General features: G+C 32.0%; 1 protein-coding gene across 1 annotated transcript; it reads right to left on the bottom strand.

Moving 5' to 3' along the window:
- Positions 1 to 1190: 1190 nt before the first annotated feature.
- Positions 1191 to 24147, bottom strand: LOC129224603 (26S proteasome regulatory subunit 6B). Its single transcript, XM_054859091.1, has 8 exons — positions 24023 to 24147; positions 14151 to 14243; positions 12341 to 12527; positions 10866 to 11012; positions 7902 to 8273; positions 7300 to 7376; positions 5735 to 5959; positions 1191 to 1407 (listed from the first exon to the last, which is right to left on the bottom strand). Exons 1-8 carry the CDS (start codon positions 24053 to 24055, stop codon positions 1294 to 1296), a joined length of 1248 nt encoding a protein of 415 aa, XP_054715066.1. The 5' UTR covers positions 24056 to 24147; the 3' UTR covers positions 1191 to 1293.
- Between the last annotated feature and the right edge of the window lie 3174 nt (positions 24148 to 27321).

Genomic DNA, 27321 nt, shown 5'->3' with positions numbered 1-27321 from the left:
TGCAAAATCACGTGATATAAGAGTTTGACATCATTAATCTAGGAAGAGACTCTGATGAAGTTGTAATCTCTTCAAAGTTGGGCATTAAACACAATTAATTAATAAAATTGATAAAAAAGTTCTTTAGATGAAAATTTTCAACATTTAGATATCTGTAATCTGAAAGGACATTGTTGGTTACAAACTAAGAACTGATCAAGTCAATTTATGCTTAAAATGTACTATTTCAATGCGCATGATATAATAAAATTCTATGCTTTTTTAATATAATGTTATACTTATTTCTCTCCCTTTTTGATTTCATGCATTTATTTTTTTTTTTACTTTTCATTACTATCAACAACAATGTGGGAAATTTATATTGTTACGATAATGGGAATAGTTTTGTTTGCGTCGGTGTTGCTAGGCCTCTAGTTTCCGACCGACTAGGCTGACAGGGCTTCTCGTCAGGCCTAATGAAAAATCAATTTGCTTCTTGGAGCAACCCTAATGGCAGCAATGAATTTTTGATCTTGGCAATGGATTTTTCTTTTTATTTATTTTTACCATTGTTTGATCAAAATTGCATAAAAACTACTTACTTGGTGATACCATGCACTACTTTTATCTTTTTGAAGCACTTTTAACAACACTAGAAGTTCCATTAAATGAAAAATATTCTGCTAAATTAAATTAAACTTAAAAGTAAAGAGAATTCGTGAAAAAGAAAAGTTTTTTTTAGTTCATTTTTTTTTCTGAAGAAATTCAATGAAAAATGCTTTTAATGCTGCCACTAAATCCAATGTCTTTTGAGCTGCTAAGGACAGGCAGCCTTCAGTTGCTCCTAAACCTTAAAACATTAAAAAATTCTTGACTAGAACTTTATGTTGCTTTTCCACACCTTGTTTGTAAGAAAGCAATTTAGTAAACTAAGAACATATTTTTAATTCGGCTAATTTTATTAAAATAAGGAAAGAAAACAATAAAATTTAGGGAAATTTTATTTCTTTAAAATGTTATAGAAAAGAAATATGGATGACATGTAAATTTGATACACATTTTTATCAACCCAAAATTCTCTTAACTTAATTCTCTAACTAAGTTGAAACACTGATTTGTTTCTGTTTTATGCATAGCATTTTATATTTTCCAACTAGGAAACAATTATATATTTTTTAAATATAGAACCGAGGCAAAACATGTGCATGATATCGAAGAAAAGAATAAAATCAAACTTTAATGCATAAAAAATTGATATTTTATAAGTAACACAAGAAAAAATGAAACAAACTTTTTTAGGAAGAAAAATAGCAACTATCTGTAAAATTCATGTTCCGATTCATCCTTCTTTATGTTATTCTTGTATCCTTTCTCAAAATCTTTCGCCAAAACAACGTATCTGTTTTCTCTTACAGCATGCATTCCAGCCTAAAACAAATAAAGGCAAATTTTTTAAGTTTTGTATTTTTGTTTTAGAGCTACATATGTTATAATTCTTAATTTATGATAAATGAAAGACTCTTTTACCCTTGCCACAATTGCTTACAACTATTATACACACTTGCCACATCAGAAAAATCACTTGCTAGTGTCGAATACAGCAAACAATTCCTTTACTCTGAGGGACCCGAGAAAATGCACTGACCTTACAAACAGTAGGAAAATATGCATAATTTCCAGCTGCATCAGAGCAGATGACCTTATAAGGTTTGGCTTATACAATCTGAGCATCTAATTACGTAGCTTTAATTAGATGCAGGTTAAGCAAGGGTAGAAAAATTTGTATAATCTGGAACTACTTATATTCAAACACCAAAAGCATTAAAATAATTTACGGTAATGGGGCTTTGAAAATATTAATTATAAAAGCCTAATATCACTGTGTGACATGATTTTTCTAACATGAATACCATCATGTATATTTGAGTTACTTATTCACCAAATTGAGTTACTAATTCACCATTATTCAAAAATAATTGTAACCAAAATTACCAAATGATATGGGGGTCTAACATGTCATGTTTCTTAGTTATAGCTTCTATAACATTTTCATGCACTCAAGAACTTAATTCCATATACATTTCAATAATTAGATGTATAAAATAGCCTATTAGTATGTACTGTGAAAATTATCATCTGCAACAGTTATTGTTCAATAGAATATTTTGTTTGAATTAGAATTGCTGTAAGTTTTTGAAGTGGCGCCACTTATTATTTTACTTTACCTTTTACTCTGCAAGAAAATAATTTTTTCACCCTTACATATAAAAGTCGGTTTGATGAAAAAAATTTTCAAACATTTGGAATTTTGCATTTGGCAAAGGATTTTTTGCATTTGACAAATAATTTTAACAAATTGAGTGATGCTAAATTAAAAGAAGGCATTTTTGTTGGACCAAAAATAAGAACGCTGACGAAAGAACAATGACCTTGATGAAAATCTAACCCAAAAAGAACTAGCAACTTGTTTGTCTCTAAAAGAGGTAACTTAGGGATTTTTATTCAGTCATAAAATTAAAAATGCCAAATTTTTAGTGAAAAACGTGTTATAAAAATATGAAACGATGGGGTGCAGAATGTCATTTACATTACTTGCATTCTCACTTCGATTCTTTACTTTCTAATTTTGCAATGGTGAGTGATTAGCAAGGTGAATGCTTTCATCAAGATATTAAGCGCATAGAATAACGTTACCAAGCAAAATGGAATGCAAAACTGTTGGGAGATTACTCTTGGTTTTTTTAGTTCAAAAGGATTTCACTATTCACAAGTGGAAAAGTTAAATTTTCATCATTTTCTACTATAGATAATGGCTTATTTTTCAACTTAGTGATAAAATCTGTGCTATTAATTCTCACAATGTATGTATAAGTGTACATTATTGCTATATTTGCATTAAGATTCAAAATTTAAGTAGATAAACAGGTTTAGATTAGATTTAAAATCTTCAGTTTTTCGCCATTTATGGAAATTAAATTTGTCATAACTTGAAAATGGTACATGTTACAAGAATTTAGTTTATATATTCATGTTTAGCAAGCCCAACTTGACGTAAATCAGGTGTTTTACTCAATGTTATAGAAAAAAAAAGTAAAATTTTGTCACACAGTGATATTTAAACCCAAATCTTATTATTCTTTCAAAAAATACAATATTTCTTTCACTTTGTAAAAGGAAGTAAAATGAATTCAAGCTTCAGAATAATTGCATCAAATTAAAAACAAAGAAACAATTCAATTAACGTATTAACTCAGAGCTTAAACTCTTAAAAAGGGGGATCAAAGTAAGGATCAAAAATCTTTCTAAATTTCTTACCCGCATCAGACTTGACTCGATTTTCAGTCTATTGGCTAATGAAGGCTTCATGTTTCAAGGTGTTGACTAATACACACATTTTTTCTTTTTTCAATAGTTAATACCGTTTAAATTCAGATTTTTCCCTACACTTTAACATGTTATCTTCTGTAAGGCAACAACTCTCTAATGTCGTTTATGTTTAATTGTATCATTGTAAAGCTATTAGGATAGGATGTCAGTAAACTGTTGGATTGAAATAGTTATGAGCGGTCAATTGATAATCTCATAGAGATGCAATCGATGTCCATCACTTTCAGACAACTCCAGAAAAAGAAAAATATGTATAAATAAATAAAAATAAAAACATGACAGTCAGAAGTCTGAGGCTCAGCACAACTGAAAAGGACTTCAAAGTTTGTTTGTTTTTTTAAATTTATTCCAGTGGAGGGTAGGGTGGTTCAAGAATACATGTGTGAAAAAAAAAAAAAGTTTCACCTAAATAACAGAACACCCCTAAATATTTTTAGACTTGTGAACAGTAATATAATGGAAGAATTTTAGCTTCCTATTTCAACTGCAAGAGGGTGCTCAACTCCTTCCCCCAAACTTCATGGGTTATGAGAAGGGGGGTTAAAAAAAACCTTGAACTGAAAAAACAATTTGACATATTATAATATACACGAGTAATATGCATATACATTGTAATAAAAAAATTATTATTTACAAAAAAACAGCTGGGGAAATTAAATGTTTCTAAATTTGTGACATTTTCTATTCTACGGCTAATGCTAAATTGAGGGGTCATTGAGCACCTTCTTAAAATTTGAGTAAGAAGCTAAAACTTTTACAACAATACTATTAGTAAGTCTAAAAAAATTGGACTCCAACTGAAAAAAATATTTTGAACCACCCTAGTGGAGGGGTTATGACTATTAATATCTGACATTATTTAGCTATACTAATAAAGTAAGATTCTGATTCACCCAAATCTCGATTGGTTCCCCTTATTGTATAACTTTTGGGAGACCACCACTAGCGCCGACTCCATGGATCTTTAAGATAGAATGGCAAGTGCTTTTACTTAAGGAGTACTTTATGGGAAGACAAATTTCATTTTGCTTAAGAAGTGTCATTGAGAATTGTGATATTTGAGAGATTTGCAGGCTTTTGTAAAACCAAATATTTAGGCAAAGACTATTTAATATACTAAAGATGTTCTAGTCCACCTAGACTTATCTTTTCAGGATTTAAGAGGGCTACTTTGTGGTGCGTCAAATACGAGGGGGGAGTTTGGTGGAATTAAAAAGTTGATTTTACATTTACAGCCCCAAGCAATATATGTCCCCTGCATAACTCTAGGGCAGTAGCCTAGGGGTGGCATTAGGGAGCAATGCCCTGCCTTTTGTGACTGATTCTCTACCTATAAAATTAGTTTAAAAAAGGTCAAATTCCGGGGGAAAGTCCCCAAAGAGAGAGTACTAAACTCCATCTCTTTCCCTAAAGTCATCAAAGGCGGCCCAAAAAATCGCATTTTTAGGATTTCCAATTTCGAATAATTTCCTTGATAGGATTCCAAGCCCCATCCCTTCCTCTAACTTTATGAAATATACAGTTTATAGTATGTTTTAAATTTAAAAAAAAATTCAGGGGGAAAGCCTTTGAACCTCACCTTTGTCTAACATCGCTATAAGACGGCCTAAAGTTGCATTTTCAGAACTTCTTTCTAAACATTTTGGTGAAATGCTCCGAATCTTTCTTCCACCTAACGTGATCAAAGATGACCGAGATTTTGGGACTAAGAGTTGAAATTTTCCGGGAGGAGCCCCCTAACCCCTCTTTACCTAACCTCTTTGAAGATCGTCTAAAATTGCGATGTTGGAAGATCAGTTTCAAAATATTTCCGAGGAAATGTCTCTGTACCTTATCGTTACAAAAGATGGCCTCAAATGCTATTTTCAACGTTACGGTTTTGAGGCATTTCCATTGGAAATCTCGCAAACTTCCCCTCTCCCTAACATCACCAAAGATCGTCTGGAATTGCATTTTGGAACTTTTATTTCGAAAATTCCAAAGGAGAGTTCCGAATCTCATTCCTTTCACTCATATCATCACAGTTGGAATACATTTGCGTTTTCAATAACATAACTTCAAAAAAATTTCAGAGGGGAGCCCCTTTTCTTCAATATCATCGAACTTGGTATTAAACTGCATTTTTGAAACTACAATTTCGAAAAAGAAGAAAAGAAAATATGTAAACTAAATCTGGTCATTATTTTTTTTTGGGAGGGGGGGAGGCCCCTCAGGATTACACACTTGTCTTACACTCCTGAAGACATTTAGCCCCCCCCCCCCCAATATTTTTTGCAAGTCTGCGGCCCTAGAGACCATTGTGCTTGAATTTCTATTTGTAGTTTTATTATGGCAAAATGAAAGTTTAAAAATCATCTATTGTTTCTACCTCTTGGCAAATGGCATTAATATCAGCTCCAGATATTTTATCCGGCCTTGCAACATAGTCTTCCAAATCAACCTCATCACTCAAGTTCATTTGTGTAGTAATGGTTGAGAAAATGAGACGCTTTTGACGCCTGTCTGGTAGAGGGAACTCAATTTTACGATCTAATCTTCCAGGTCTCAGAAGGGCCGGATCAAGGGTATCAGCCCTGTTTGTTGCCATGATTACCTAAAACATATACACATATATATAAATATAAGTTCTAATTGTCGTAAATACATAAATATTGATTTCAAACTAGAAATTCAATTTCCTGCAAGAAGTATAATATGAGACAACATCATTACAGTTGCCAAAGTTCACATTTTTAAGTGAGTGGAGTCTTGTGTGTGGAGGAGGGGGGGGGGGAATTTTTGGACATGCATCTGAACTTAAGAAATTTATATTGAAGGTTTTGAAAGAAAGAATTTTAGTAACAGATGCAAAACAATTGCACCTTTCATATCATAGTAGGTGCTTTAAAAAAAACCTAAAAATTAAAAGGAAAAATAGAAAATATCTTTTAAGGAAACTAAAATTTTCTTTTAAGAGATACATATATAATCAATCACTGGGGGAAAAAAAAAATATATATATATATATATAATAAAAATCTTTTAAATAAAATCGCTAATTGTACACCTAAGTGAAAACAAAATCAGTTACAGAAGTTTTACTATCTTTTTTTTTTTTTTTTTTTCCAAATTAAGCAGTTTTAAAATAATGCAAAAAAATTGCTACTGATTAATATAAAATTTATCTTTCTATGATCAATAGTTCTCAAGAAATTTTACATTTATAAGGTACTTAATTTTTGTTTAAACTGAGAGTAATAAACCATGTTAGGGGTCTATCACAACGCATGACATGAATTTGACTTCACAATACAGCTGCTTCTTCATTGCAATCATTATGATATAATTTAAAAATTTTTAGTTAATTTATTTATTTTGATGTCATTTCTTTTTAAGTTTTTAATAAAATTTATTTTCAATACATTACAATTCTCAAAATTTGACCCTACTTAGAAAACCTGTTCAGTACCCTGATGTCACACGAAGCACAATAGAATTTGAAACTCAAACTTTTGTAGCTTTTACGATAGGGCCATTCTTTTTTTTTTTTTTTTTTGACTCAGGGAACATCAATAAATTGTAAAACTATTCCATAGCAGGTCATTACCCCAGCAGCATTTCTTTCAGCAGTTACTACATAGAATAAGAAACCCAACAAGAGATTGCCAACATTAGATTAGTTGTAAAAGCTGAAACAGCACCAATAGATGAGCAGAGTTATGAGCCTAAAATCAGATTAATTCTACCCTTGGATTTTTATCTCATAAAACATAGTACAAACATTTTTTCACTGAAATTTAAGATATTTTTTCTTTAAAATCTTGAGAGTTTTTTTCAACCTCAGCTAAGAAATAGTTTGCAGACTTTCTCAAGAATTTGTGATGTATGGTGCAGTGTCATGCTGTTGATACTACCAGAGTTAGTACCAAATTTGATGCTAAAACTAAAACTGACCTTGACGTTTGTTGTTTGATCAAAACCATCCATCTGATTCAAAAGCTCAAGGAGGATCCTTTGAACTTCTCTATCAGCTGTAATAAATTAGAAAATAGGTTTTAGAGAATTATATTTTCAAATAAAACTGATTCAAATGTATTGACGATTTACTGTTTCAGTTTCTTGAAAACTATAACAAGAGAGCAAATTATAATCAGAGCAATATAAATGTAAAAATATGTGGGAAAAGATTCTGAGTCACCATGCATTTTTATGTAGAGGGGTGATTATGAAATATAGATTATAAAAAAAAAATCAACTAAAATATTTCTACCTTTTGAATTTGCACAAAACTGAGTTTTAAACACATAAAATTTATATCTTCAGCTCATAACATGCATATATATAATAAGTGAAAATTTAATTTTTTGCATTTCTTTACATTAAGAAACAAATATGTAAAAGAGAAGCATTACACTTGATAAATTAATTATAAATTTGTCACCAAAAAAATTGCTCACATAATATAACAAGACTAACTGATAATTCCAACAACAATATCTAAAATTATTCAAAACACACTTCTCATAAATCTTGAATAGATCCAGCAACAAAATTACCTCCAGTCTGCGCATCAAACCGCTTGGTAGCAATTGCATCTATTTCATCAATAAATATGATAGCAGGGGCATTTTCACGAGCTAACCTGAAAACATCTCGAACCATCCTCGGGCCCTCACCAAGGTATTTTTGCACGAATTCGGAGCCAACCACCCGAATGAAGGCAGCCGTGGTGTGATGGGCAACTGCTTTTGCCAACATGGTTTTGCCACAACCAGGTGGTCCATACATCAGGACTCCCCGAGGCGGATCAATGCCGATCTGCTTGTACAGTTCAAAGTGAGTTAATGGCAATTCCACAGCTTCTCTAATTTCTTGTTTTTGTATGTCTAAGCCACCTATGTCTGCATATGTCACATCAGGTTTTTCATCTAAAACAGAATGGGAAGACATAGTTGGGTAAAGTTTAATATAACTTGACACATTCTAATTAAATAAATTACTTTGATTTCAAAAATTCTATTATTGAACATTTCACATGTATAAAAAAAATTGCAAAATTAGCAGATAGGATATTGCAGGGTAGTAGAATTACTAAAACAAAGATAACGTTTTTTAGTAAGCAATGTCAAAAAGAATAAAGAAATGAATTGTGTGTGTGTTCTCATTAGTTTTGCCTATTTAAAAACAGTAAGAACAGGACAACATTAGAAACATAAACTTCAAAAACAATAAAGTGCAAATTGCACAAAATATGCAAATAAAAAATATTGTTTCCTCAATCTTGATTGGCAAATAATAATGGTTACTATTTTCAAAACGAAGAAAAAGGCAAACATTTGATAAAAATTATCGTATGCAGGAGCTAATATACAACTGTGGAATCCCACCAAAACTTCTCAGATCTCCTCTTAGAATATAGTTTGAGCAAGAGACTCCTACCTGCAAAAGATTCAAAACATTTCTCTCAAAATGTAAATATCTTCTTTTTTCAAAGAAATTATTTTAAAAATAATTTTTTAGTCTATGATAAGCATTATTATCAATGATTGATTCTATGTATCTTTACAATAGAAAATTCTATTTTCATTTCTAAAAGGTTTCTAAAATTTTATTTACAGTATTTATGAAGAATGTGGAATCTTTTTGCATGTCTAGCAGGAATTTGAATTTTCTTTTTCAAAGTATTCAACATTAATTTCTAAAGTGTGGAAAATTTTGGATATTATTTTACTTAATTTTTTGAATACTTCATGAAAATGAAGCACTAAAAACACTACAAATACCGGTGTTCTTTTTTTACACCATTTTACTTAAAATAGTTTATGAGTTAACTGTTCAGGAAGTATTGGAATCTTTGAAAATCAAAGGAAATAATTTTAAAGTTTTTAAGAATTAGAATAAGGTTTTTGTAAAAACATGACACTGAATAGCAACTTTTAGGGCCTGATTATCACACAGGCAAACTAGGCTTGGGGGCATCTTCCTAAAAGGCTTACTTGACGAATTAACTAAAACTAAAAATTACTTGAAGAATTAAGCACAGCATTATGACTATACAAAAAATACATGCATTTTTAAAAAAATAATAACATAAAAACTTGTCAATTGGAAATAAACTTCCTTTAAAGGAGAATTTTTATTCATTTGGCCAGTAGCAAATTTACAATGTCACAATTTGATTATGAGGGGCCTCAAAAGGGATTCATAATGCACATGATAAATGATTTACATAGTTCTGTGATAGATACAAATGACCTCAAAAATGCACTCCAACCAACCATAAACCTGTAAATCAACCACTGTATTCTGCTATAGTCTTCAGGGAGCAGACAAACTTTCAAACTAGAGAAAAACTCTTTTGCACTCAAAAACTAAGCAGTTTCAAAGCACTTTTCATGACTATATGCTCTGTGGATCTATGATTCAAACTATTTACACAATTAACCACTGAATTTCTAATGCCGTTAATTGTACTAATTAGAGACGTACCGAGTAGCACTTTGGCTGAGTACCGAGTTACCGAGTACTCGGCCTTTCACTACTCGGCCGAGTTACCAAGTACCAATTATGTTTTAAGAAGAACCACCGACACACATGATGAATTTTGAACTTATTGGAATAGTAGTACAGACCTCCTTGACCATATAATAGTTTTTAAAACTAAATTCCTGCTGAAATGTAACTACGCATTATTTAATGTGCAACATTATACATATTAGTGTGCTTTTATACAATACAGTTTTGGCCAGCTCTATGGTGGTTATATCCAGTTTTGGCCGGTTTTTGCTAGTGGCATGGCCAAAATAGGTTTTGTCCGGCCAAAACTACAACCCTGCTGCAGACACGTGTTTCTACGTTACAGGGAACGTCTTTTTCAGTGCATAAAATGTGAGCTAAACAATGTAAAGACGTTCGACAAAAAAATCCAACTTTTCTCGGATGCCTTTAAATCCACGAGCTCACATTTTGTGCATTGAAAAAGGAATTCTTTGTAATGCCAAAACACGTGTCTGCACTGTGCTTGTAACGTTTTATTTCCTTTTATTTTTTAAGCAAAGGTATTTTTATATTTCTTATAACTAATTTTTGTATGTAGAAAAAATCAATTTTTAACATAAAAATTCCACATTTTTATATTCCTATACTTACTTTTTTTTGCACAATTTTTAGTAAATAAGTTTTATTAACTTTGGGGACATTAAAATAAAGATTTATTCCATTGAAGCATTACAAACTTCATTATTCTCAAAATTTAAATTTGACTTGTAAATTTGAATTTTAAATGATTGCAGAACATTATGCACATTATACATGCTTGAGCTTTTTTACAAATTTTAATATCTGTCTTGGACAAAATTCAATTTTTTGCAACTACTCGGTATTGGCTGAGTATCCGATCAAAATTTGGCCGAGTACCGGGTACTCGGCAAATTGGCAGAGTGGGCCGAGTACCGAGTAGTTACCGAGTACTCGGTACGTCTCTAGTACTAATGGATGAAAATCACAGAAATTGTACATACCTGAACGAAGCATAGAAATGCTGCTATCTGCTTCGGGAGGAAGCACATCCACAAGGGCATTGCTGTGCTTGTGAAGGGCTACACTTGAACTTGGCTTGAGGAGTTCTCTGTCAATTGTGGATAAAATGCGAACATAATAATTTGACCCTAAGAAATGAAACATTTAAACCGTTAAAAGGTTTCCAAACAAAAACTTAGCAACACAATTCTTTATTAATAATAAAGCTCAAAGTCTCTCTGCCTGAATCTCTGTGACGCACATAGCGCCTAGACTGTTTGGCCGATTTTCATGAAATTTGGCACAAAGTTAGTTTGTAGCATGGGGGTGTGCACCTCTAAGCAATTTTTTGAAAATTCAATTTTTTTCTTTTTCTATTTCGATTTTAAGAACATTTTCTGGAGCAAAATTATCATAAGATGGACGAGTAAACTAAGAAATTATCATGACGTGGAATGGGAGAGCAAATGAGCATAGCCAATTGGCGAGAAATTCATTATCTGTGAGTCATCCATTATCTGTAAATATACAGGCAAACCGAATGACCTTTTAATTTTCAACTACGGGCAAATCCGTGCGGGTACCACTAGTAAAAAATAAATACACACATAATGCAGCAGCTTCATACATTAAACACAATTAACATCTTTTATTTATTTATTTTTAAAGCAAGCTTTAATGAGATTTTTTTTAAATTAAATTGTTAACATATACTACAAAAGTTACAAATAATGTTTCAAAGCAATAAAAAGTTCAGAAAGGTATAAATAATTTCATAGTAATGTTCTAGAACTTTCCAACCCGGCAGCAGAATGTTTTGCATGGTTCTGCAACTGAATAAAGATGTTCTATAGGATGTATGCACACAATATGAGTGACAAGCACATAAAAGTGTGAAATTATTTGGAGAGTAATTCTCAGATCAGTGGCCTAGTGTTTTTTTCTTGCCTTTTTTCCCCTTTGTATTGAATTTTCCTTGTATAAAAAAAAACCATAAACATTTAATGTTCCAGTCGTTATTTCATTTGAAAATCATATGTTAATCAAGTTTGTGCAAAATGGGGAAATAGTATTATCAATTTAACTGACACAGGGACCCTAAGTCTGGATTTGGCCATTATGTTGCAAGTCTGTATTATTTTTAGTAAAATGATTTTAAAAAAATTGCAGAAGACAGAATTTTAACATTTACTTGAGAATAAATTTTTTAATTTGTAACAAAATTTATTCTCAAGTAAATGTTAAAAGGAAAACCAATGACTAAAAAACACATTAAAAATCTCATTAAATACAGTATAACCCCGATTTAGTTATTGTCAAGGAAACGGAAAAAGTTATCGTTAAATCGAGGAGCATCGACATTCAATGCAGTCAAATCTGTACAAGTGAAATGTATCATTAAATTAGGGAAATCATTAAATCAAGTATCATTTGTATTTAGTTACAACAGAAAATGCACTAAAATTTAAATGCATACCTGTCGTGGATCCAACAATTCCTGTGTTGGGATCAACTGCTTCAAGAAACTGGCCAATAACTAAAGGAACACTTTGTATTCTTTTCACTTCTTCTTGAGCATGGAGATATTCTTTCTTTAAATTCTTTTGCTCATCCTTAATGTACTCTTCCTGTACTTCCAAAAATTCCAGCTGCCTTTGCAATTTCTATAATGATAAATATGAAAGTACTAATATCAGATTTGTTACTACATAATGGTACCTAAAATTTTTAAATATGCAGCAAAAAAGTTATCATTCAGAAATTGAGTATTTTCTTTATCTTTCTTGGTTCAAGCTCATCATTGTTATTTATTAATTTTTTTAATGTATACATGAAAATCAAAGAAATATTTGTAGAAATAGTAAAAATAATGACATGATTTTGATTACAATTAGCAGAAAAAGAAGAAAATGACTTAATACATAAGTTGTGCCATTCAAAGCTCACCTGTTCAAAGTTCCTGTTTGAAATTCAGTTTAAGATAATTTAAAAAATGTCTTTTGGGGCAGATCACAATTCAAGTGCCACATTAGAAAAAATAGAAGAAAAATTCTACAAGCAGTGTGCAGTTCATTGCTCTTGTCAATTTAACAATAATATACTCTACACCTTGCTTTAATTTTGCTAACTTGTCTTATGCGAAAATTAAAGCCTTACGAAACGTTGAAATTAAATTTTGATTTGGTTCTTTAAAATTGGCGAAATCACCAATATCCTCATTTTCGTGAAAATGAGTGCTTTTACAGTACTTGCTATCAAAATTAGGACTTTTATTTGTTTCTCTGCCGCAAATAAACAGCAAAAATAAACAAAAGGTTCAACTAAAAACATAAACTTTCTTTTGAGAAGAAATTTATAGGTATTGATAATATCTTTCTTTTATTCATTTATTTTTTTATGATATAATTTATTGAAATATTATTATTTTTTATGTTACTTTTACAATTGCATTTCTTCTCAACTAAAAATATTGGTGAGTTTTGTAATGTCAGATCACAAAATGTGTATTAACCCGTAACAGGGGAGGTGAAAAAGTAGGACTTAAAAATGGACGTAAGGCCTCAGAGATCGCTCTATTTTCTAATTTTTTTAAAATCATGTAACTAAGATACATTGAGCTTTTATTAGCACAAAAAAAAATATTTTTGAATTTTTAACTAAATATACCTTTTTTGAGGAAATTTTACCAGAGCTTTAAGATTTTTTGACAAAAATCATATGCTGCAGTTAATAATTTAATACTCGTAATAAAAATGAATCTATTATTTATTGATGATTTTATTTTTGTTAATAAGTTATACAAATCATTTTAATACCCGAAAATTATATCATATTATGGGAAAATTTTGACAGCACCTTAACTATTAATATATAGTCTTATTTTCAGGAATGACTCAGCCCTCATTATCCCTAGAACATTTATTGCCTAAATTTTTGAACATTTCAAACATTCAAACCTTATCTAGACTATTTTGCATCTCTTCCGCATAACGTGGATGTGATATATAAATCCATCTCTGTGTTCCTAATGTTAAGTGCCATGTACACTATGGCCGAAAAAAGTAACACTGAAAAGGAGATGAGGTCTTACAGACTGCTCCTAAAGAATGCAATGAAATTTAAACCAGATGCACTTGCCAAAAGATACTGATAATAAGCAAGGATTGAACTAAATATAACATAGAGGTGATGGGATGAACTTCTGAGCATTCTGTGAGACCGCACGCCTTCCTATTACAGGTTTAAAAATTACAGTTAGCTGAAGTATAAAAAATTAATATCAATACCTTATACTTTGTGTAGAGATCATCAATATCAAAATCATCAGGAGATGGAGCAGAGATATGACTGCTAGATTTTAAATCTGCAATTAATTCCTCCTAAAACATATTAAAACAGTCACTAACTATAAACAGAATGATTATGCAAGATTTCTTGATTTTTAGTAATTAAAATTTAATTGGCAGACATCAGATATGATATAAATGATGAGAGAAACACAAACAGATGAAGGTAAAATGGAATAACTGAGCAAAAACTTAAATTGAGTCAATTACTTCAGAAAGGGCACAAGTCCTTCCGTAGGACTTAAGCCCTTTCTGAAATAATCAACTAAATTATGTCTTAGATGAAATGCTTTTATAATATTTTTTCAAGACAAAAAAACACTGAAAGTTTTAGAAATAAACGTTTCAATTTTAGTATGGTTGTAAAGAATTCTGCTGTCAAAACAATGGCATTTTGTACGGCATTATTGGAGAATACAGAGAACTCTTCAAGTACTCAAAAGAGGGTTTCAATGCTGCTGATTCTCCCTTTTATCAAAGTCTTTGATACTTTAAATTTATATTTCAGATCATAACCATATAATTAAAAAAATTACTAATTTTTCATGCATAAAATTCGACACATTAGCATTTTTGAGAGAAAGTTATTAAAATGCATAGACGATTCAGTTTACTATTAAATGCTACAAACCTGTTTCATTTGTAACTTCAATCAGTGGTGGCTCATGGGAGGGTCCCCCTCACTTTTTTCAGAAGACAATAATTTATTACTTTTTATTTTCCTTTTTTTTTTTGTGTGTGTACGTGCTTGAAATTAAAAAAAAAAAGGATTGTACCGTATTATCCTGCATATAATCTGCAGATTATCTGTTAAAAAGTGTAAAATTAATGAGGTCTGGATTATACATTGTCGCGGGTTATCTGTGTGTGTGCGTGTGATTTTTACACCTCAACACCAATGCATTGAACTTCAATATTTACCGCAGTATTCCTAGAGACTGTTAATCTACCTGTAAACTGTTTATGTTACATAGCTTGAATGTTCTTAAGTGACTCAGGCTATGTAAAATAAACAACAGTAAAGGAAGAAGCCTTCATTTGCACAAGATTAGACTGTTTGCTCCTTTCTTGACTCTTTGTCTTCAAGTAATTAGCTTACTATAACGACAATTTAGAGAAGCAATCATTATTTTTCAGATTATTTTCATATTAGTTTTGACTGTACCTTAAAAGTTATTACTTCTTCACATTTTTAATTTAGTTGCAAAAATAAATTTAATTTTATTAATTTAACAAAAATAAAAATAAAGTTTTAATATTAAAGTATATATATATATATATATATATATATATATATATATATATATATATATATATATATATATATATATATATATACTAGAGGACCCTACAGACGTTGTTCTGATCAAACTTTGCAAATTGAAAATGTAAAAAATTTCAATAAACTACACCAAGTGTTTGAACATTTTTTTTTTGAAAAAAATAAGTAAAAATAAAATGATTTAAGCTGCTTGGTGTCAAAATGCGTATATATATTACAACTTGATTTATCTAATGCCTACTGAGCAGTTGTTTTATTAGCTATTTTTTCCCCCGTACTTGATGGTTTGTTCCTTCAGCCATACTCAAACGATAAAAAGCGTCCTCAAATATTAAGTGTAAAAAATAAACTACCCATCTGGAACAAATGGGAAATCCTGCTGCAACATCCCCCATATGAAAAAGAATAAAACAATCGAAAGGATATCCTTTAAAAAATATATAAAGGTAAAACAGTTCTCTGGATAAGCGGAAATCACTCATCCCTCCCCCCCCCACCCCCCCCCCCCCCCCCCCCCCCCTCCCGTTACAAAATAAACACATTCTTCAACTAAAATGACGAAAAACCCTTTAAAAACGAAAAGCCATTCTTTGCAATTTAAAATATTTCGCCAAATAAACAAAAAATACAATAAATTACATTAACAGCTTTAAAATGTAAACAAATGAGCAACTCTATTGTTTATAGCCAAAGTCGCCAAGTCACCACGTTACTGTAAACCAGCCGATCAGTGCGTGAAGCAACCTCCGACCGATTAGAAGTCCGATCTTTTGAACGAAAACTTTTAAAACTTCATATATTGCCTAATTTGTTCTTTCCACTAAAGATAAAGATCTTCCGTGGATATTTTGATAATTGGGAATCTGGCGATCTTTTTTCATTGGCGTCAATTTTTTGCTCCAGCGCCTGCGCGAGAGGTATTTTTCTTTGCAAAGCTAAACAAAGAGAACGGAAACATCTATTTACATAGGGGCTACTAAAAATCAGCAGGGCTATCAAAATAAAGTTATTAAATGAGACGACCGCGCCAGATTCCCAATTAACGAAATATCCCCGATCTTCCACTGCACTGATCTTTTGTGTACAGAACTATTCCGTTGTAATTTATCTGGACAAAAATAAAATTTGTTTCGTCTTTAAATTCCATCATCTTTTCCTTTAACAATGTACTGATTAGTTTGATCATCCTTAAAGTATTCTTGACATCGGTGTCAAAACTCAGATGGATTTGAGCCGAGAAACAAATGTTGCTAGGTGAACTCATACTTCCTGATCATTTGGTTAGGAAAACCTAAAGTACCGATCCAGTCACATGGTTCAACTACGAAGACAGAACACACGTTTTGCGTGAACCTTCCATTACTTTACTTTAAAATATATTTCGGGACCTAACATCGTTGCTTTCAAGAAATGAAGGCTTCACTCTCTCTCTTTACGTTTTATCTATTATCAATTGACATATCACAGTAGGAAATTTCATTACAAAAAACAGATCCGGCTTTCTTACTGTCCTTTGGCAACGGGATAAATATTCATTTCAATTCTCGCTCAACAAGAGGTTAAAATAAATATTTATCTTTTGGGAGATATAACCATCCAATGTTTTAATTAATTAATTAATTAACCAGGGGTCGACCCAGAGCCAAATTGGGGCCGCTTTGCGGCCCCTTCACAAAATTCCGCATGGCAAAAGCGGCCCCATTCACAAAATTCCGCGTCGCAAAAGCGGCCCCATTTACAAAATTCCCCATCGCAAAAGCGGCCCCATTCACAAAATTCCGCGTCGTAAAAGCAGCCCCTTCACAAAAATATATAAAATGGCAGCCTTTTCACAATATTTTTTAACTACAAATGTGTACGCATCTACACGAAAGCCTACCCCTCTTCCACCTCCCCCCCCCCCCCATCTTATCTGTTTGCCTGCTGCGTGACATGTTTTTGCTTGAGAGCCTCAAGGTGGGGACGGGAAAGGGACGCTTGTGATTGGTGACTAGCCAAAATCCAAGAAAAATAATGAGCACGTGATAAAGAATTGATTCGATGATTTTCTGCTATTCCATGAGTGCGAAATGAAGATAGACTCATTTCACGCCACGGCAAATTTATCGCCTATATTCTGTTGGTTTGATTTGCTTCAATGACCAAATACTTCTGAATTAAATATTCCTTTGAATCATTGTAACTTTCGATTGTGTCTCAGTTGCACGCATCCTTCATTTATTTATCCATATTATTTTATCAAATTATGCACTTTTAATTCTCAAAATTAACTGCAAATTGAAACCTTGCCAGTTGCAGATCTTCTAGTTTTTTTTCCCCCTCTTTCTTTTTTTTTAATTTTTTAAATATTCTCCTGTTTTTTCAATTTGTTCCTATTTCCTTCAGTTTATTTTGAAAAAGTTTAAGGTTCATAGTTGGGGGGTTATCTTACGGAACGGACGAGCTAAATTTATGAAAATTATTCCTGAACGAAGGTTAAAAAGAACACTCTAAAATCTTATATTTCCCTTTTTTTAATCAATTGCATAGAAATTCGCATTGAATACTGGCGCATGCTGATGCAAATTGTATTGTATGGCAATTAATTAAATCCTGTTAGAGTATGAGTGACTACGCGGGAAATGCCGAACAACCGATTGGCGAAATTCCCTGTAGTCTAGTTGATACTGTCCGTTCTCGAAAGTCACTTGACACGATTGTATTTAATGAAAAAAAAAAGGTGTGATTAGGCCAGGGGTACCCACTTTTTCTCATATTCTTTAGTTTAAAGCAGTGTTTCTCGATCTTTTTTTTGACACTCGGACCGGTAAAACTTCGTCAAAAAATTTCACGGACCGGTAGAAATTTTTACTTTTTTTTTCACTAAAATAAACTAATCTGTTTTGTCTCTTTTTTTTAAAAAAAACAAATGCCAGAAAGAAAAACCTTCTACTTAAAATGAACTTTCAAAAGTTAATTGTAAGATTGTTTTTAATAACTTACACACTTTGAATGTAAAAAATAAGCGCAGTTAATTTGTGCAAATATTCATAAGATTAAATCTTGGAGAGAAACCACAAAACGTATGCAATGTAATGGATATATTAATGCATAAAATATTGTATAAAATTAGGAATAAAAATAAAATAAGGAAATTTTATTTTATTGGAAACGGGTATAATTCTTCGAGGACCAGTCAAATTTTGGACCGGTGCCTGCGGAGAATTGCTGGTTTAAAATGCATTATTCATTTGTTCTTTCCTGCTATTTTTCTTGTAGACTATACGTGTAGAAGCAAAAGATAACTTCCAAAGTCATGCTAGTTTGAGGGTTCAGCATACAGTAAAACAAAAGAATAACGGTATTATTATTTATTTATTTTTTTGTAGTTTAATTCTTAGATTCCTTCTTTTATTGATAAAATACAATGCCAGCTGAAAAATATTGTCAGTCATTCTATTTAATCTTGCTGTCTTCTTAAAATAAATATGAAACTTCGAGATGAGCAATTTCGCAATTTTTTAACGTATGTCTGCTAATGGTGAGCAACGGGAACAGCGCGCAAAAGAAGTTTTATTGAGTGGGATTTTATTCGCAACTCCAACGAACTATAGGGGGCACTGAAGTCACTGTCTAATGGGGGAATTGAAAACTAAAACAAACGCACATGGTAACGAAGAAAATGCTAAAAGTGTTGTGATTTTTGTTCGGACGTATGATTTTTTCGCTTTATTCTTTTTAAATTAATTTTCAAAGTCTTGTTGATATTCTGACCCACGTAGAAAGAAATGAGAATTCAAGAAGCATTACTAAACGTCAAACATTAATGCAAAGTACATAGTTCATAGTTCTAAGCAGCCATTTTCACGATGTTGAATTCGATATTTATCAATTCTTGATAAAACTAAATAATAATTGTGGCCTGACAAGAATAACAATTATTGCTAGAAAATTTAATATGACATTACAAATTATTACCAAAAGAAGATGATACTTCTTTGCTTTGCTTTGGCTAGCACTTGTTTTCCATTTGTAGCTGAGTTATTTCTCTTGAATTCCCGAATCGGTTAATTTAAAAATTTTCTGTTTCGATTTTTCTAATTTCTGAGTTACGATTTAATTGTGTCATGTTATGCAAATCATCAACAAAATTCTCACGGATATATGGTGGTAGTTTTCTTTTCAGTTGATTGACAATTATTTCTTTTTACTTATCGAATTCTGTAATCTTACTACCATTTTATTCCACTCATGATAAAAATTGAAAATGGTTTAACTAAAAACGCGAAATCTCGCCAAGGCTACTTTGCTCGCACAATACCAAAATTATAACCCTAAACAAATTTGGCGAAACCTTTCAGCTGAGAATAAAAGGAATAAAGTAAATTCTTTCTCGGTTATTCATTTTGTTCTACGATAATATATTCAAGAAAATATTTTGCATACTGTCCATTCCAACTAAATGCTGCTGTAAAATATGGTAAGTTTAATTAATTTAAGATTAAAAAAAAACCCATATTCTTACAAATTCATACAAAACAATAAAATTTTTTACCTTGTATAACGTTATCCAAGTTTGTTAATCCAGTATTTTCGCTTTTACCAATTATTAAGGAAATAATGAAAACTAACATTATTTTGAGAAGCTCGAGAATACTACTAAGTGACGAATTAATTTCTGTAGCTGAAAGCAAACTAAGACACATCGATTGCGTTAATAAATACTCAGAACAAACTGCCTGTGTTTACGTCAACAGACACACGTGGAACGCTTCATTTGCAGTTTTGTAAATCACCGCAAGGTAGCGTATTCGAGCGCTGGAGTTCCGAATAAAAGGTTGCGGGAATTGCGTAATCTGCAGACGATAAATTAAAAAAAAAAAAAACTGCAGACAATAAATTTAAAAAATGTGGTAATTGTATATTATTCCAGTTCGTTTTCTTTCTCCGTATTAATTTTTCTTTTGTAACAGATCGTTTGCGATCCAGGAGAACAGACGATATTTTTCGTAGTTAAGCTTGTTCGCGCCTTCGCATGTTTAAGTGGACATTTTTTAGGCGCATCAAAGAACAAGTTGTTATTCTATTTGATTATTAATTTGTGTTTTGCAAAATATTTCGTTACGTTTTTAGCGGATAATGGAGCACTGGAGATAGCAGCCGCAATAATCTCAGTTTGGAGAGATCGCTTATTTGTTGAAAATTATTCTTCAAGAAATTAAAATATGAAACGAGGACGTCCTGCAACGGGAGGTACCTCCCGAATTTCTGCGTTTTATGTTAAAAAATTTCGCTCTTCGAACGTTGGGTCCCAAAATATTGTGAATTTCTTCAAGTCAGCAATTAACAACCCCAATAAAATCGCTACCACCACTTCATCATGCAGTAACAGTAATGCAAATGTTCCCGCTTCGGAGGACTCGGAAAATGCGGTAAACGATAGTGAAGCAAATGTTCCCGTTTCGGAGCACTCGGAAAATGCGGTAAAAGATAGTAACGCAAATGTTCCCGTTTTGGAGGACTCGGGAAATGCGGTAAAAGATAGTACATCAAATGACAGTGAGGCAGTTCGCGAAAGTATAACGATTTTTGAGGCAGAAAATACTGGAAGTGAATCTGGAGCAACTTCAACTGATGATGATGTTGAGATTGAGCCATCAAATAATGATTCAAACATTGTATTTGAGAGTAAAAATGGAAATAAGAAGCATGCAATAAATGAAAAGTACATTGCAAATTATGAAAAGGGGTATAGCTGGCTTTACTATAGTTATTCAGCTAAGGGTTTTTTGAGCAAAATATGTTCATCTTTCATGAATGTTAGTGATTCGAACAAACCTTGGGTAAATATTGGAGTTGATATCAAGAAAAGCCGTCAACCTATAGAGTTTAAAGAAGCCAGGACAACCAAAATGATGTTTTCTTTTCAATTAAGATGCATTCATTTTTACAACTGCAAATTAAAATTACAATGACTCAATTCACTCAGTTTTAAATTATAAATTACTAAACCAGCAAAATCGAATATTTCTTTTTTTCCCCCCATCAATTAAACCATTCGTTTGATGCTACTAAGTCTTTTATGCCCGTTTTAAAGGCAAGATCTTCCGCTTCTTGCTGCATAAACAGACCCGTTTACTCGTGCATTCTTTTTCCTGACATATGTAAACCACAGTTCAAAAAGCAGATTCAACTTCACCATCTTTTCCAGTACGGTTACGCTTGTTGCATAAATTTTCATTTAACTTTACTTTGCTTCCAATCTTGTTGTTAAGGCCCATAGTGTAATTTGAAGTCAAAAAGAGGGCGCTGCGATAGCCACCAAATGCTAATCATAAAGCAAAGTGCTTATGCATTATTAATATATGAGGGAGTGTGTCTTGTGTAGTGTTCGAGTGTGGGAGTCGGCAAGAGATGTCCAATCTCCAAGAGAATAAAGAGTTTTCTTTAAGTGTTACAGTCCACTTTGTGAGTTTCGAGTTTTGTGTGTTTAATGTTAAAGTCAACAAAACACTCGTCATGATTTTTTAGTAATTTAAGTAATGGCTGAGAAATTTTTAGCTGTTCTGCAGCATTTCTTCGACTCATCACGGTTAAATTGTCAAAGGGTTTTAAATTGTCAATTTTTCCCTTGGCAGTAAAATCATTGTGCTTTTTCTCCATGGCTGAAATGTTGACCCCTTACAGTGAAATATTTGGTGTAACTGAGCAGAGAAAAAATTTTCTGGTTTACTGATCAGAAAGGAACCTGTTTTCCTGAAAGCTATTTGTCAGGATTTGCCTTTGTATTTCCTTTGATTAGGAACGAAAAAGGGGAAAAAAATTGAAAGTTTATGAAAAAGTGATAACAAAAGAGTCTCAACGTACCCCATGTTCTTGGTGTGAAGAAATGCTGTCATAATTTTTTTCTTTATGACAGAAATGAAGAAACTACTAATAATTATCAACTAAAAGAACGTACTTTAGGAGATAAGTGCTCATTATTACACCATTCCTCATTAAAACCATTTTAAAAAATAAAGTTGAAGACTTATGAAAATTACTCAACACTAAAAAATGAGCAATAAAAATGAATATGCTTAAAAAAATTTCAATATAATGGTAGCATGTGATTTTATTATAGTATTTATAGAACTATGAGTGGTATTTGTTGGTCATAAAATAAAAAATATTAATAGTGTTAAAATTATTGAGACAAGTCCATCCCAAGTCTCATCTCCCAATACTAAATGAATAAAATTTCAATTTAGAAAAATACAGCAGACCCTCGTTTTACGCGTTATGTTAAACCGAAATGCCATGTAAATCAAAACCGCGTAAATTAGGACCTATTAATAATGTTAAAATAGGGGTTAGGTTCCATAGATGAAAAAAAATTCCTAATTCTAGTGATAGATAAATATATATAAAAGGTTTAATGTGCACTTATTCCAATAAATACATGTGTGGCGTACGTAAGAGAGCTCATAACCTAACTTTGCCCCAAACCTTAAGGTCCTTTTCGCTCAGTGGTTAAAGCACTGGGTTAGCATCACAAAGGTCCGTGGTTCAAATCCCGACCCGGACAATCATCATCCACGTCATGGTGATCCGTACACCACATAATGGTGACCCGGCTACGCAACAGATGGTGTCAAGTAACGCAGCATTAGGAATACGCCATTCATAGGCCATTCATTCCTCGAGCACTGAGCACTTGCTCAGTCGTCTGCCGACCGCTTGCACTCACGCACGCATTTGACTGCGGATTGCTCATATAATTGTGCGCCTCTCGCTCTGCAGCAGCGACACTGTCCCAACGACAGCTGCAGCGTAACGGCACAGTTACAGCCAGAAAGTCTGGCTTCTCAGCGCCCCTCATCTGTTAATAAATTGAAAGTCAAGTAATTGTAAAACAAAATTAAAGTCAAATCTTAAACCTCGTACAATTGAAACTGCATAAAATAAACCCCTAAAAAATGAGGCTCTACTGTATTTTAAGTAATTTGCATCATATGCTTATCCCAGGATAAAAATCTAAACTGGAGTATATATTTTAGTTTTCACACACACACACAAAAAAAAAAATCTTTTCAACGACACTAAACTAAATTAGATGATTAATTGATTTCAAAATATTAAAAAATTCCAAATCTTCGTCACTATTCTTGGCAATAAGAATTAGATTTTCAGAAAAAAATTTCAAGATAATTCATAAAGCTAAATTAAGTAATTAAAAATATTGATTTTCAATAATTCACATAATACTGAAAAAAAAGAATCGAGAAAAGATCACCAAAGAAACGAGAAAAAAATTACATCATAGTTTTAATCTTTATATATTAGAATGCAGAATTAATCAATTGTAAACTTCGAATTCAAATTTCCAGGCAAATGCTTCAAAACTGAGACATTTGTAAAAACTTACATGAAGTTAAAGAGACAAATGATATTTTGTCAGTCAATTTAATTTGTGAAATGACAACTTATGATCTTCCAGTGATTAATCCAAAAACGTACTAATAAAAGTGGACATAAAGTTATTTAAAAGTGCAGAGAAAAAAGAACAAACCTTTTCAACAATGGTTATCCCAATTTCTTCCATACCGAAAACTATCAAAATTCAGTGAAAAAATTTTTTTAACATACACAAACTTTTTGATGAATCACAAGAGAGTTGAGATGTCTCCATGCTGTAAATACGAGAGTTAACTGAATTGTCGGAGTGCTAAAGATGAAAACGTCTGTTTTATCCCTATTTTTGGAACTAGAGTCCTTATTCGCAACTCCAACGAACTATAGAGGGCACTGAAGTCACTGTCTAATGGCGGACTTAAAAACTAAAACAAACGCACATGGTAACGAAGAAAATGCTAAAAGTGTTGTGATTTTTGTTCGTACGTACGATTCTTTCGCTTTATTCTTTTTAAATTAATTTTCAAAGTCTTGTGGATATTCTGGCCCACGTAGAAAGAAATGAGAATTCAAGAAGCATTACTAAACGTCAAAGATTAATGCAAACTACGTAGTTCGTAGTTCTAAGCAGCTATTTCCACGATGTTGAATTCGATATTTATCAATTCTTGATAAAACTAAATAATAATTGTGGCCTGACAAGAACAACATTTAATGCTAGAAAATTCAATATGACATTACAAATTGTTATCGAAAGAAGATGATACTTTTTTGCCTTGCTTGGCTAGCGCTTATTCTTTTCCATTTGTAGCTGAGTTATTTCTCTCGAATTCCCGAATCGGTTAATTTTAAAAATTTTCTGTTTCGATTTTTCTAATTTCTGAGTTACGATTTAATTGTGTCATGTTATGCAAATCATCAACAAAATTCTCACGGATATATGGTGGTAGTTTTCTTTTCAGTTGATTGACCATTATTTCTTTTCACTTATCGAATTCTGTAATCTTACTACCATTTTATTCCACTCATGATGAAAATTAAAAATGGTTTAACTAAAAACGCGAAATCTCGCCAAGGCTACTTTGCTCGTACTATACTAAAACTATAACCCTAAACAAATTTGGCGAAACCTTTCAGCTGAGAATAAAAGGAATAAAGTAAATTCTTTCTCGGTTATTCATTTTGTTCTACGATAATATATTCAAGAAAATATTTTGCATACTGTACATTCCAACTAAATGCTGCTGTAAAATATGGTAAGTTTAATTAATTTAAGATTAAAAAAAACCCCATATTCTTACAAATTCATACAAAACAATAAAAAATTTTACCTTGTATAACGTTATCCAAATTTGTTAATCCAGAATTTTCGCTTTCACCAATTATTAAGGAAATAATGAAAACTAACATTATTTTGAGAAGCTCGAGAATACTACTAAGGGACGAATTAATTTCTGTAGCTGAAAGCAAACTAAGACACACCGATTGCGTTAAAAAAATACTCAGAACAAACTGCCTGTGTTTACGTCAACAGACACACGTGGAACGCAACGTGGCAATGTTTTAGTTTCATTTGCAGTTTTGTAAATCACCGCAAGGTAGCGTATTCGAGCGCTGGAGTTCCGAATAGGGACTCTATTTGGAACCCCTCAAAATATTTCATTAAACTTTTAATGAGTTCATCAGTAACTTTTAATATGCATGGAAATTTTAAAATTTTATGTTTCAATGTAAGTCATAAAGTTAACGGAGGAGGGGCACGTCTTTAAGGGGCCCAACGGCCCAAGAAATTGAAAAAAAAATGGCTCCAAAGATTTATAAACGTTGCAAATATTCACTGTTGGCTACTGGGGAGGGGTCCTACAAATTTTGTTGAAGGAGGAGGAGGTAAAAATTCCCTACTAGCAAAATTTCTTGCATCAACCTTGACAGATCTTGATATTATACTGACGGCGTCAATATTGACGTGTTTCATACTGCATAAAGCTTGCATAAAGATTAAAAAGCAATATTACAATAACAACACGTATGCAACATTGCATACATCTTAAAATATCAATATTGATATTACCTTACAATAACAACATTGCATACATGTTGACGCCGTCAAGATGATATTAATTTCATGCTGTCGCCGTCAAGGTAATTAGTACAAAATAGAACAGGTGGACCTTCGTTGATACTTGCGCATGCGCACAGTTCTTTCTACCCAGCGTCCCTTGCATTGCTGGCACATCTTCTTGCTTCGACCTTTGATTCAATCGGTTCAGAGGAGTTGCACGTGGCGCTGCATTCTTTTAGGCTTCGTTAAGTTGGTTGCTTAGTTATTAATGGGGAATAATATTGTTTTAGGAAAAACTTATGAATGACTCGTAACTGCATTTGTTTATTAATATAGTACTAAACAAGTCATATCGCAAACGATGTGCAATCAATGTTAGAAATGGCCGAAAATAACTTTTTTCGTCCCTAAGACTTTGAAACAAAGGACATGAAGCCCAGAATTTCGTATTATCACTTCAATCTCACGTAAGATTAATTTTATTCAATGGTTATTTATGTTATTCTTTAAGATAAATTCATATGTTTTGTCCATGGGATATTTTCAATGCTGACATCCATTTGAAAATGTACTTTATTGTATTTATTTATTTATTTATTTATTATTTTGCTATCTTTACTCTTAAATATGCTATAAAAACTTCCGCAATTATTCCTAACTAGGCATTTTATGTCTTTATAATACAATTAGAAGCATGAATTTAAAAAATAAGTCAAGTATTACGCAAAACGAAGAAACTTTCATTTTTTAAATTAAATTGCGAGTACTATTAATACCTTTATATGAATTTCCGATCAGATGTCAGCTTTAAGAAAATATTCTCAGGCTAGAAAACAATCTTGAAGAATAACAGAAATAATTAAAGAATGAAATGTCTCCAGTTTAAAGTGAAAATAATACAAATAAATAAATGGATAAAACACCTTGCAAACGTGCTGATTTCATACTGTCATGTCAATGTATCCTGACATTTTCCTGTCATATCAATACGTATGCAATATTACAAAAGCAAGATCATCTTGCCTAGACCTTGATTTCATGCTGTCATGACAACATCTTGATATTATCCTGTCATATCAATACGTATGCAATATTACAAAAGCAGCCTACCTTGATATTTTCCTGATATTATGCTGCATACACCTTGTCAGACAATATTGTGGCAGCCTGCTGACAGCATAAAGGGAGTAACATAACAACATTGAGGCAGCATTAATGCAAGATGATTTTTCTTTCATGTCAACCTTTATGCAATGCTGAGGCAAGATATTTTGCTTACTGGGTTATAGATTCGGGTCTGTTCTGATTGCAAGTTTCTGTCTTCAAAAAATGATTTTTTCTTTTGTCCTTTCTGTACAAGGGGTACTCGCTTTTGCCTAACATCTTTTGCATCG

This window comes from Uloborus diversus, chromosome 1 (assembly GCF_026930045.1).
Source record: "Uloborus diversus isolate 005 chromosome 1, Udiv.v.3.1, whole genome shotgun sequence".
In the NCBI taxonomy this organism is placed as follows: domain Eukaryota; kingdom Metazoa; phylum Arthropoda; class Arachnida; order Araneae; family Uloboridae; genus Uloborus; species Uloborus diversus.
This window is presented reverse-complemented; position numbering and strand designations above follow the sequence as displayed.